We start from the raw sequence: 14,071 nt of genomic DNA, 5'->3' as shown, positions 1-14,071 counted from the left end.
TTTTTTTCTCCGTGAAGATATTTGCCCCTTTCTTGGAAGTGCCATTGAACTTTTTCTTACTGGGAAACGAGAGCGTAATCGACGGATGCAGCGGGTCGATTCTTGAATCGTTATCGAATGACCCCGCCTGATTTTTCCCTATTTTAACAGTGCTATATATCGATCAAGGTCATTCGATGAGGATTCAAGAATGGAGGCGCAGGGGAATTTCTAGTTGGACGAGTTGGAGCGCCAAGAGCGAGGACGTTGAGTCCCTCCGCGACAGTTTACTACTCGGACGCCCTTGCTCTCACCTGAGCATGCTCAAGTCGTTGCACTTTCTCTCACGATAGCCGGCTATGTCAGCTGTAGCAAGTGAGTCAGTGTCCCTCGTCCTCACCTTGTTGTCCCGTCCGTGAAGAGAGAGAGCATATCGCCGATCGCGTCTCCATATATATGTGCCATGGAATCATCAAGATTTCATCTCTATCCACAATTTCACGCACCGTGCTCATAGCCGCGCGTGCGTCGACCATGAAGAAAGTGTAAACATTATATCAGATCGGAAAAAGGGATCAGCAAGCTGATTATTGAAACGCATAGACAACACGATAGACAAAGCGATTGATAAAGGGATAGACAAAGCGATCGCTAAAAGGATCGACAAAGCAATAGGCAATGCGGATGTCAAAAGAACTGACTTGGCGATAGACATTGCGAGAGGCAAAGCTAGAGACCAGGCAAACAAGGGGAATATGGAGCGTTTCTATTGGTGGAGGCGAGTGTCACAACGGGGGTCAAACAACGGTGGATTCGAAGGAAAAATATTTATAACCTCAATAGGAAAAACATATTTTAACAGGAAGAATTACGTAACATTCAATTTTTGGGTTAGTTGTTAAAACAGGTATATTCCCTTTCCAGTTTTGATCAATTTCGATTTTTGCCAAGCTCGATTGAGTAAGATTTTATATTTTATCTACTTTAATAAAACTATTTCCATCAACTTTATGATACTGTATTTTTTCTATTTTAAGATTTTTTATTATGCTGATTAGGTCAGCAGTTTTTGGCAGGTTAGCGGGATTAAATCAGTGGCGTAGACAAGGGGGGGGGAGGTCAAGGGGGTCAGGACCCCCCTTAGCCTCGTTAATTGTACCCTTCTTTTCTTTTGGAGGGCAGACATAAAATATTATCAGGGACGTACACAAAATAATGTAAATGACCCCCCCCCCCCCCCCTTAAAGAATTCCTTGCTACGCCACTGGATTAAATAACGTTGTTATTCAGAAAATAATGGGTTGTTCTTCAATAGTTAATATTTGTTGAATTACACACATAAGAAAATCTAAATAAAAATAATAAAACTAACATTAGTAATTTTTTAATGGGCGTGTCTGAATGGATTCAGAAGAATTACCTCAAACGAGCTTTTTTGAAAGAGTGTGAGGCAATGGCAGAGTAAGATTATGACTTAACCATCTCGTGCAACGAGTACTAGATTAGAAAGCTGGTTCTAAACACCGTTGTCACATTTCGGGAAAAATCATTATGACTCAGTAGGAGTCATCCGCATGAATAGGGGTGGAACGGCAACACTGTGAGGTCGCGAATCAGCTTCCCGGCAACGGGTAACCCGTGCAAATCAATCATTGATCAACTGCCAAGAGAACTTGCTACCTTTCTCCGGCAAGCTCTGTGAAAGCTACATGAACTTTACTCGCACCCTTTCATCGACAGATGAATCCTAAGATTGTTTGTAAATTGCGCTTCGTGTATCGGTGAGTTGTTTCACGTCTCAATCCGTCTTGGAAAGATCCTTATATAACTAGGGGGTAGGCCCCCTGGCTACTGCGCGGCCCAACCCCCATGGGGGGGGGGGGGGCGCACGCCGGCCTCGCGGCCCACATCGTGGCTCATTCTAAGTGGAGCGGGCTCATCTTGGGACTATCCTGCGTGTTATTAAGGAAGAACGCCGTATGAACATTCTAGAGTTGCCAAATTTTCTCCGCTAAAATTTTCATTTTTGGGGGAGGATTATTATTATTTTCTTTTGGAATTTTCAGATAATTTAGATCTGATTGCGGATAAAATTCTTTGAAACATTGGAGGGAAAATATCCACTGAAAATTTTGATTTTATTCAAGAAAATTTGCCAACGTCTGAAGGCTCATACGGCGTCCTTCCTTAGCTCAGCAGGGCCGGATTAAGGGGGTGGCCATACGGGCCGCGGCCCATGGCGGCAAATCTAGAGGGCGGCAAATTTTGCAATTTTTTTAAATGTAGGTATAAACAAATATCGGATTTGGAAAAAGAAAATTACAAACGAGAAAAGGCGACAAAATTTCTCTTTTTCTGAGAGTGTAGTTATTTTTAATTTTGTCGTCTTTCAGTGATACAAGAGACAGCACCTTTAATTAGTTGAGTTAAGAGAGAAACTAAACACGAGATTTGGCCTGGAACAGAGAGCAATGATGACGAGGACTTGAGATGAAAAGGAGAATCAATCGGCGCGGCAATCGGTATGTAACACATATCAGCGCCTACAAGACTGCACGAATACTTCACGCATTGCATCAAACACAGTGCGGTCATTGCGGTCAGCGTGAAACGGATAGCGCCTGCAAGAATGCATGAATACTTCACGCATTGCGCCAAACACAGTGCGGTCAGCGAGAAACGCATGGCGCCTACAAGACAGCGTGAATACTTCACGCATTGCGCCAAACACGGTGCGGTCTGCGCGGCGCGGCGGCGGAAGTTAAAATCATTAAACCACATTCTGTGTTTGTTCTTTCATAATTTTTTCGTTCATTTCTTATGAATGGAAGGCCTTGTCCACACAGAGATAGGTTTACAAAACTTAACTATTGCTAGTAGTGTTGACAGGGCATCCCCAAAAAATGTGTTCAACACGAGTAAACGCGTCTTATGCACCCCTCCCCCGCTGGCACGTTCACTTGATGGTTTTTATTGATATTTCAATACGAGCGAGAATGGCGGCAAAATACAGGCGGCCCATGGGCGGCAAGTAGGTAAATCCGGCCCGGTAGCTCAGCAGTAATTCCCATCGATAGGCGCGAAAATCACGAAAATCGGCCCTAACAGCACACAGTGAATCGAGTCAATCAGCGAGGTCTGACATGAAATTTTTAACTTAAACTGCAAAGTTGGACATTTACTTCGTCACATTTTACATTTTAAGGGGTACTTCCAGAGGAAAATTTCACTAGTAAACCAATGGAACCACTTTTAGAACCTCAAAGTTTTGTATAAACGAAGTTATAAGCTTTTAAAGTTTCCAAATTTTGTCCGACACCTCACCTGTTGACTCGATCCACTGTGCGGCACTGGAGATGGAGAAAGAATGGACCACTAGATAAGGTACGAATTTCAGCATTCTGATACATGTTTCTTAACCAAAATTTTACGTAAAACACGATGCACACAACGACAATTACCGAAATTAACTCCTTACGAAGCTCATGAAACCCGCTCATGAAAACTCAATGGTCTACGTGATTCACATCGCGCGCTAAACGTTATCATGACAGTCTCTGCGATATAAAAATCTGGCAACCTCAGTCCTGACGCTTTGGCTCAGCTATAGCAAATTGCTAATAGTTTGAACAACACATGATGGGAAATGAACATTGCTCGATTGAGAAGCTTGCTGAAACCGTTGTAGTGGGCGATTTGACTCACGTAGAGTTTTGAGTTTCTTGTGAGCGGGCAGTTCAAATTCCTCGTAACCAATGTGAAATAAAAACGTTAATATCTTCGTTAGGAGTTGGTTTCCGTAATTTTCGTTGTGTGAATCGTTTTCTACGTGAAATTCTGGTTATGAAACATGTATCAGATCGCTTAAATTCGTACCTTGTCTAGTGGTCCATTGTGGCCAAAGATGAAATTTTACATTGTTGAAATTAAGGAATTCACAACTTTAAAACGATACATTTTTTGATTTCACCACGGCGGATCAAGGGATTTGAATAGGATCTCGCTGGGCGTCCAATGACCGGCCTCGAATCCAAGGAGACCAGTTTCCGTGGACAGGAGCGATGCACGGCCATTGTACTCGCACCCACACGAATGCAACTGTGATATTTCCGTCCGAACAAAAAAGGACAATGGGTCCTCAGCATTTGCATGTCAGGGTTAGCCAGAATTGTATCGCGTATTATAACCTCGGCGGCGATGCCAAATATATCCCTCAAACTCGGAATTATCATCTCATCCACGATTACGATGAGAATGATTGATGGTGCTGCTGCCGAGCTTTTCAGGGTGTCCATGTTGCCGTCATATTATTTTACGCCCTTGATCGCTTCGCTTCGCGCTCCAACTTTCCTGAGTGCTTCGCCCCTCACAAGTTATTGGGAGTCTTTAAGTCTTTTTCCCCCTTTTTTTCCTTTTTTTCTCTTTTTTATTTTTTTCATTTTTTCTCTTTTCTTCTCTTTTTTCTTTTATCTTTTTTGTCTCTTTCTCTGTTTTTTTTTTCTTTATTTTTTCGGTTTATTTTTGCAATCGAAATCTACATATCTTCAACTGTAATTCAAGACCAAGTCTCTTAAAATCTGATTATTATTGAATAAGCTATGCAATGTTTTGTGATGCAAGTTGTGATGCAATCCTTCTGCTTATTCACAACTACGAGCAGGTTCTAAGAACAATTTATTATGACCTTACCTTCACTTTGATGAATTTTCAAATTTTTTTTTATGCATTTTTCCCAAACTTTCCTTTAAACTACAGACGAGAGGGTGCTCCCTTATTATTATCCTTGGAAAATTATTTTGAAGGCGTCATTTGCTATTTTTTTTAAATTTTTTAAAATATTATAAAAATTTCAATTTTTAGAATTTGTAAAATTCCTCTTGTCTAAAGCTGGAAAAAATTACAAGAAATCGAACGTTTTTTTTTAAATCCGTCCAGTGGAGCCTGAAAAATTAGAGAAAGGGACTCATGACTCCACTTATTATACGACGTGCCCTTAAAGAACTTATGACTCCCCTAAGGTCGTCCCCTAGAAGAATTTATGACCTCCCTGAAGTCCTCTTAAGAGTGATACGTTATTATTATGATTTTATGTAATAGAGTAAGATGTGTAATGTATAGTTCAGTTATAAGTAGTCGTGGATAATGGTTACTTTGACCACACTGGAAAAAAGGCGGTAAAATTTCAAACTTAGTATCTACCGATCACCGAAAATTTATGGTAATTTGTGACGATTATATTGTGATCCCCAATAAAATTTCCAGCTTTTTCTTGTTACCAAACTTTGCGCGACTGCCGGTAACTTTCCAGGACAACAGTGTCCGTATCAGTTGTTTCACTACCTGTTGGCTCTTATAGTATAGCTTTGGCAACATTGGGCTTACGTCTCTACTATCAGTACCCACTTAATATTGCAGCTACTCGCTATTATTCTAGATGGTCCCTCTTGTTGTAAAATGCACTCTATTTTATATTGCCCACCTACGAACTGATATTGTAGGAGCAGTGTTGCATCAATTTTTGTTACCTTTTTTTTTACTACACTTCGAAAAAATTGAAGCGGATCCAGGAAAAGTTGATACTCTTTCTTTGTAAGAGGTATATATAATAAGTTGCAAAAAATGTAATCAAAATTAATGAATTCTATCATGTCCGGGCATGTGCAAACAAGACGAGAAATTTCATCATTTATTCAAAATTATAGTATGCAATATTATTTTACTCAGTTAGTGTTAACCGTTGAAGAGTATAATTTTGAGGTATAACGTTTTACATGTTTGTCCCGAGTTAGTGTATGAAAATTGTTTATGCTCACTTATACATTCGTGCGTGCTCAATCATCAAAATGCAAACTTATGTCTCGAATTTTTCTCAACTTCGTTCTTGAAAACTGCTCGATCAGATTTTTTATTTGAAAAAAAAAACATAACAAAACAAAAACATCTAAAATCTTAAAAGAGCAAGCTGCCTTTGCTTTTTGATGTTCCCAAATGACGGCGGGATTTTAAAATTCCAATACTGAACAAAATGGGTAGGCACTATTCCAAATTGATTTTTAGTAAAAGTTTCAGGAAAATGGTCTGTTCAGCCTGTGGTCTATTATTCAATATCCTGATGATGAATCAGAGATGAGTTTCCAACGTTCAATTTACGATTTTTGAGGACCTACGTAGTTATTACACATCAATGACTCTCTAATAATGCAAGCAATGTACTGAAATAATTAGAACCAACTTGTAGATGCAATTTTTTTACCGAGCAATTTGATCACGAAAAATATTTTTATATCTATTGACACATAAATATAAATTTTAGATATTCAATGAATAATGAATGTCATGCGTCAGGAAGATAGGCAATTTGCAATGCAAAGAAAAAATAAGTTGCACTTTATTGCAATCATATCACAATGAATTCCAAAAAGAGAAGCTCCTTCAATTAGTTGATAGGCAACACGCACACCACACCGATGCAGTAGCCATTATTTACCTCATAAATCGCAATTGACAGCAACGTGCATGTGCATCTTGGAAGTCTATTGATCGAGCAATCATCGGGATAAGTATGAATGCCCCCGAAAAAAGACAATAGAGAATTTGCAGGTGTCTGAAATTTGATGAATCTCGTGTTTAAGTGAAAACTACTGAGTGAACTGAACACGAGGATACCCTTGGTTCACGAATTGAACAATTATTGGAGATGATAAGACAAGATGATCTAATCTGCCAAAATACGTGTGTTTAAACGGGAAATGCCGCTAGATGATGTCACTAGGCGGTGCATTTTCTCACTTTTAAATCTATTTTTATACTTTTTCCCATATCAGAAAAAAATTATAAAAAATACTGTGAAATCAGCTCTTTAAGCACTTTCAGATGGAGCAATAAAACATGTGCATGCAAATTCTCCATTTGTCAAGAATTTTAAAAAAAAACCTAGATGGACGCAGAGTATCCGAGTTTAAAAAGCTTTCTCTCGACTTTTTTTCAGGTGACTGCTGCGATGTGGAGTTGATGCAGAACCCTTACGCGCTTTCCGAATTCCGGCACGTTGAGTACCCCCCGATGCCCCCCTATCTGGGAAGTCAGCGCCCTCACTACCGGCACCCCCTCCCTCCACCACCACAAATCCCCGATTCGCCACCCCCACCCCCGCTCTACATCTACCAAAAGTCAAAAATGAACAAAGCTCTCGTCCACCCGCGACCGCGCCGGATTTCTCAGGCCAGGTAAAAATCTTGCCAGATCGTCTTTATTACTGGAATTTATAGACAAAGCAATAGACGAAGAAGATATAAGGAGTGTGGAGCGATCCCATTGCTTGAAACTAGAGGCTCTTATAGACTAAGGGGGAAAACGATAGACTAACTGGATAGCATTACGCAAAAAGGAACCAGCGCGATTACAGTGTTGTAAAAATGTTGCCTCTTCATAACCATCTAAAAAATCTCCCAGAATAGCTAATCGTTTTGACTCCCCACCAAAAAATTGTCAATTTTAAAGGAAAATAATTGCGTATATTTTAATACTGTATATATAATAGGTGAGTTCTTTTAAAAAAAGAAGAAGTTGCCCGATTTTGAAAAACACTGTAATCGCGCTGGTCCTTTTTTGCTGAATACGATCCAACTTGATGATGATGATGATGGACCCACGATCCATTTGAAGCAATGGTAAAGAATCTATCATCGAGGTATCCGTTGCGAACATCCTGTCAATCGATCCTTTTCGATTCTTTCCCCTCATCGAGGTAAGTCATGCTAGTTTTGAGTAAAAGAGTTGTTTTCTATGATGATAGGACTTATTCGGTCAGATTTTTGTGCTAAGTCAAAATTCCAACTTTCCGAGAAAACTACCTCTCTTCTTTTCATGCTGAGAGCTTTGACTCTCTGACACTTGTCCCTGAAATACAAGGTCCCCCGAGTCATTCAAAACTCTGAGTTTTATTCATTTTTATTCATTTATTTCAGTTTTTTTTTATAAAACTCGGTGTTTTGAAGGACTCGAGGGACCTTGTATTTCAGGGACAAATGTCAGAGAGTCAAAGCTTTCAGCATGAAAAAAAGAGCGGTAGTCTTCTCAGGAAGTTGGAATCATGACTTGGCACAAAAAGCTGGCCTAATAAGTCCTATGATCATAGAAAACAACTCTTTTACTCAAAACTAGCATAACTAACCGGTGACACTTTATTTGCCGTAAAAATGAGTTGAGCTCTAGCTTTATCTGTTGAGTGGTTTGCCTATGAACCTTACCGAGAGTTGAACGTGTAATGAGGGTGGTAGCGGTAGCCATACTCAGGCGCACATAAGTATGAAAGTAGAAAAGGAGGAAAGAAAAGAAGGTTTAAATGGTAGATAAATCGGTATATCGCAAAGCACGCCACACTACTCTGCCGTCCTAAGGAAGAACACCGTACGAACATTCGAGAGTTGCCAACTTTCCTTCAATAAAATGTTTATTTTTCAGGAAATATATTAATATTTTTCTTTGAAATTTTCAGGGACTTCAGGTGAAATTGGGGACAAAATTATCTGAAAAATCGGAAGGAAAATATTCATCAGTTTACCAGGAAATTAGTGTTTTATTAAAGGAAATTTGACAACGCCTGAAGGCTCATACGGCGTTTTTCATTAGCACGGCAGTAACTGAATACAGCATCTCAAAATCTCCGTCCACATTTACTTTACTAACAAACTAAAATCGACTTTCAAATTTTCCAAATATTGTTATGATATTTGTGACCAGAACAATATTTCTGACACAAAGGCATACTTTTTTTTATGTAGAAAAACTAACAAATATCATGGCTTGGACGATCTGTAGAATAAGCGCGGGATCAGGGTAAAGAAAAAATAACATTAAAAACAATTTATGTTGTTTTCCTTTCAAATAATAAAATACGATAGGGTAACAAAGTCGCATTCTGAGGTTTGGGTCATTAGAGTTCAACCATCAACATACTATAGAGCTACGATTAGCATTGTTGTTTGAATGCGTAAATATCCTGACTCATCGAAAAGAACCCGGTAAAGGTCAAAAAAGCCTACAAAAGATGCGAATGGGAATGTTTGAGATGACGACAAAACTAACAACATACTATGCATGCTGGAAATGTGGGATTGAACCATGATCGCCCGTCGCACAGTGCTGAACGAGAATCTAAAATTGACTTGCAAATTTTCCAAATATTGGTATGATATTCGTGATCAGGACAATTTTTCTGACACAAAGGCATACTTTTTTTATTTTCCTCCAAAAACCCGTTTAAATATGGGCTTGAGGAGGAGGTCAATTCGATCGGAAAGAAACTGTCTCATAAGAAGACACTGGATTTAAGTTGTCAACTTTAGATAAACTTCTCTCGAAAACTAGGGATATTCCTCCGGGTGGTTATCATTTTCTCATTCTTTTGACACCCAACTTCAATCCTGCAAAAGAACTATCGCGATTTTTTGCGACCATGGGAGATATTTGCATTCAAAAATTGGTTCTATCACGTTAAACTCAGCATTTTCAGTCGCACAAGTGTCATAACTCCTAATTAATAGTTTTTAGCGCATATACAGCACTTTTGGACCCATCGTGCCGGCTCTCGGATGCTGGAAAAGTCAAAATTCGTGAAACAAAGGTCCAGTGGGGCTCAATTGAATATCTCATGCTTTTTATGGTTCCGCATGTCTGTTTTTACGCCGCACAGTGCGGCATCCTTATGGACGATGCGGTAAATGACACTTAACATGAAATAATGAAGATAGTGGCACCGACATAGGAAAGCCTTTGGCACTATCAAAGTAAAACAATCGAGGAATAAGAAACTGTTATATCTCAAGATTTTTTGCGTATATTTCGAGAAAAGTTGATTTGAGGTTGGCAACCTCGAATTAGCCCTATGTTAACAATGTAAAAGCAACGTGTAACACCCAAACTTTAACTTCAAATATCTCCAATAGTCGCAAAAAGTCGCAAAATCTTTTTGCTGGAATTGAAGTTGGATATCTGAGGATTAAGAAAATGTTAACCTTCCAGAGCATTTTGCGATTCAAGCGAGGAATCTTCGTTTGAAGTTGTCGTCTTTTTCCTGTGTATCTCCAATGGAACAGTGATTTTCGACCCAATTTCCGCCCTCTTTCCACCCAAAGAACTAATTTTGGGCGAAAAATTTGAAAATGAACCATCATTGTGAGTTAGAAATATCTTCAAGATGACAAACTCCAAAAAAAAAAAAAAAAAAAAAAAAAAATATGTTCAGATGTCCAGTCGTGGATTTTTTATTTTTGTCCACAGAGGGCTGCACTGTGCGCCGCCTTTGATTTTGGTCCACGCCGCTTACGCACACTGTGCGTCGATTACCCGACAAATTTCATTGTTTAAATAATTGTGCTTATATTCTCTCTTCGGGTCAACTGTAACCCCAAGAGTCAATGCCCTAAAAATGTGAAGAATTTGAATTGTGGGTTTCAGCTCGCTGAGCAGTGGCGACGATTACTGTTCGAGTAGCGACACGACGACGGGGACCTCGCTGCCTCTTCTGCCCGAGACGCGGATCGGTATGAGTACGTTCGGGCACATGAAGATCGACTACTCCTGGAATTGGAACAATTTGGACCGTTACATAGCCCAGTACTGAGCTCCAATCCCTTGTCCTATAGTCGGAATCCCACAAGTAGCGTCCATACTCTGCCCAGGCGTGGCGTGCTTTGCGATATATCCATTGAGCTGTCATTTAAACCTATGGAAAAGGATCGATGAACAGGGTGTTTGCAGCCAACACCTTAATAATCGATTCTTTACTATGGGTTCAAATGGGGAAATAGCGAGAGTCGATCATTCACGCCACGCCACTGACTCTGCCGTGCTAAGGAAAGATGCCGCATGGACATTCGACACTTTCCAAATTTTCTTCGAATGCTGATTTTGAGGATAGTGAAAAATATTTTCTGTTCGAATTTTCAAATCATGTAGATTTAATTGTTAGAGAAATTCTCTGAAAATCTGGAGGGAAAATACTCGCAGATTTCCCTGGTAATCCACATTTAATCAAAAGAAATTTGGCAATGTCTGAAGGCACATACGTCGTTTTTCCTCAACACGGCAGCACTGCCGTACTAAGGAAGAACGACGTATAAACATTTGAGAGTTGCCAAATTGCCCCGGACAAAACATGTATTTTTTAAGAAAATGATGCGTACTTTTCTTTGAATTTTTCAGACGTTTAAGATACAATTGCGAACAAAATTATCTGAAAAAACCGAGGAAAACTATTCACAATTTTCCCAGTAAGTTAAGTTTTAATTGAAAAAAATATGGCAACGTCTGAAGGCTCATTCGGCGCTCTTCCTTAGCACGGCAGTAAAGTGCGGTACCAAGTCGCTATTTTCATAATTATGTTGAAGTCAAAGCAACAGATCGATTTTTTTATCACTCACAGCGCTTGGCTTAAAATCAGTCGATTTAACCAAAGTTATTTACCATTAATATTTTAATCTTGTTGTTATTTTCCGTCCTCTTTTAAAGATTTTATTCGGAAGCACATAGGAGTACTTAAAAAGTTACTGCCAAAATCCAGAAAAAAGTGAGGAATAAGAAGCTATTGAAATTCATTTGGGGTGCGTCACCGAAAGGCAGCTTTTAACCTCTCGCGTTAATTACCATTAAATAAGTAGTTTGAGTTGGAAATATATAGTTTATGCGGGTTTTGAAGCTTAATAATGCCTCAAAAGCTTGGAGTAGACTGTTTTTTGAAAAAAAGGACATTCAGTTTGACGCCGCTAGCTCGATGAATTTGTTTTTCCTGAATCTTTCGTTTTTAAGGTAAATTCAAAAACTGTGATCGAATCTAAGAGAGGTCTACCTTACACAATTAATTTTACGTGCGTCGCCCTTCAAAACTTAAATTTCCTAGCCTGAGCTAAGTGTGTGGTTACTGCTTCAAATTTCTGAGCAGTGACGCAGTAGTGTCCCCTTTTTATTGTACTAGTGGAACACTCATTGATTTTATATCCTGTGTGGCAAGTTAAGAGGTGATATGACACGCCACAGTTTAGATGTAAGTATCAACCTACGTATATTATAACTTAATAAGTTTCTGTAATCAACAACCAAAGGTGTATTTGTTATTATTTATGTAAATAAAATAAATTTAAACCAAAAAAGATTTCATTTATTGAAACATTACATACGAGGTCTCCATCAACATGAAATGCACTTCGATGTAAAATCATCATTATGAAAATACAAGAAGTGATAATCGTCAATACTTTAAAGTGACTTAAGCAGGATTTTTTTATTAAATTATGACTCAAAAATACTTAAGCAACGCACCAACTGTTTACATTACATGATTTTTATTTTAAGAGAGAAACGACCAATACTTCAAAGTAGATCACGACCTGAAAGGACGATTTTTCTCCGTAGAAAAAGTTGGTATTACAGGTATTTACTCAAGTCAAACTTAAGGAACTTAACTATAACTCGGCTAAATTTATTTTCAAACCCCCTTATTTATAATATCGACTGTATTTCATCAAATAAACTGCGCACATTGGATGGAAGTTTACGAGGATATATTTGAGTAACCTGAAGTATGAGAACAATCATTTTGAGATAAAATTAGATTAGTCAGTTCGACTGCTCAGTCACGCGCGTGGGAGTATTACCAGACCAATGGCGATTTTGCAAGTTGGCAATACTGTTTTCCTCCATTTAAATCCGTTAAAAATATCGATTTCAGGTGAGGCAAGCTTCCTCACCAAGAATCGATTATTTTGCATGAATTTGCATGGAAAAAACAGTGATACCAACTTTCAAGAATCGCCACTATGCTGGACCTGGACCTGCCCCATTGAAGTTCATTGTCGGTCCCTTCGAGGGTTAAATCTGAAAATACCTTGTACCCCCCGGACAGCTGCGTCCTCCTTAGTGCGATGCTTTTAAGTCCAGTCTACAAGGATTCCATGAAAAAAAGGCTGTTTGCGGAAAATGTTCACCCTATGTTTTTAGCTAGTTGAAGCTGGTTTCATCGTTTTCCCCGAAAAATTACGGTTTTTCCGTGCAAGTACTTAAAATTAGGTACGAGCGCATCAGTGAAGCAACTTTTCCGTTAAATGTGTGTATTTGTGTGGCAAAAGGGATATGAGAATTTAAAAAAAGCAGTGCTTCAAGGATGAGCTCGTGCCGGAATAGATATTTAGGCACGAAAAAAAATCACCTAAAAACCATGTAGCCACCGGATAACTAAGCTAGAAGACAAGAGTAAAATTTCTCCGTGCGCTTCAACTTCCGGATGGGAACCTCACATGTTGGACACTAAAGGTGATTCGACGGTTGCCATTTTTTTTGTCAGAGCGACGTGTGATATATGGCATCAATTCGTTCCATGATTTCAGCTACTTGTCATTTTTTTCGAATTTTGAGATCGTACTTCTGTTGTCATGAGACTAAAGAATTCGTGTGCCAAATTTGACAAAGGAATTCAACGTAATAAAGGCAGGGTTTATTCAGAGAACAGATATCGCATTCGATACTGATATCGAAACTACAGTCGAATGCGATATTTTTCCTTTGAAAAAACACTGCCTTTAGTACGTTGGATTCCTTTGTCAAATTTGGCACACGAATTCTTTAGTCTCATGACAACAGAAGTGCGATCTCAAAATTCGAAAAAAATGACAAGTAGCTGAAATCATGGAACGAATATTGATGCCATATATCACACGTCACTCTGACACAAAAAATGGCAACCGTCGAATCACCTTAAGGTAATTGGTCCGGGGTTCTTGGCGTGGTCGAATTGGCGTGAGATAAATCGCATCGATTAAGTGAAATATCTTGGTCGATTTTGACTTGATAGGCGAGGAAAAGACGATAGTCCCTGCGATAAAGCCCAAGGTATCATTCTATCATTTTCGACCAGAAACCTTCCAAAATTCAGATGAATGAAGGCAGGCTGGACATTCATTAGGAAATAAAACATGGCGTTTGATACAAAGGTCGATTACTGCATCGGAAGTTTTTTTCCAAGACAAATCCTATCTTCATTTCTTTAAATTGTGCATTTATTGTGGTTGAGAGTCAACCATTGAGCTCATGCGCAAAA

General features: G+C 39.0%; 1 protein-coding gene across 1 annotated transcript in view; it reads left to right on the top strand.

Annotated features, from left to right (window-relative positions):
• Positions 1-13,464, top strand: part of LOC109035610 (uncharacterized) — a 44,793-nt gene extending 31,329 nt beyond the window's left edge. The window contains exons 3-4 of the mRNA XM_019049314.2: positions 6,968-7,205; positions 10,438-13,464. Of these exons, the coding sequence (XP_018904859.2) occupies positions 6,968-7,205; positions 10,438-10,603 (404 nt within the window). The 3' untranslated portion in view covers positions 10,604-13,464. The remainder of the gene's footprint in view (positions 1-6,967; positions 7,206-10,437) is intronic.
• Positions 13,465-14,071: the final 607 nt, after the last annotated feature.

Source organism: Bemisia tabaci, chromosome 5, assembly GCF_918797505.1.
Source record: "Bemisia tabaci chromosome 5, PGI_BMITA_v3".
NCBI classification, from domain to species: Eukaryota; Metazoa; Arthropoda; class Insecta; order Hemiptera; family Aleyrodidae; genus Bemisia; species Bemisia tabaci.
The sequence above is the reverse complement of the archived record's forward strand: the minus strand, read 5'-3'. Positions and strand labels throughout refer to the sequence as shown.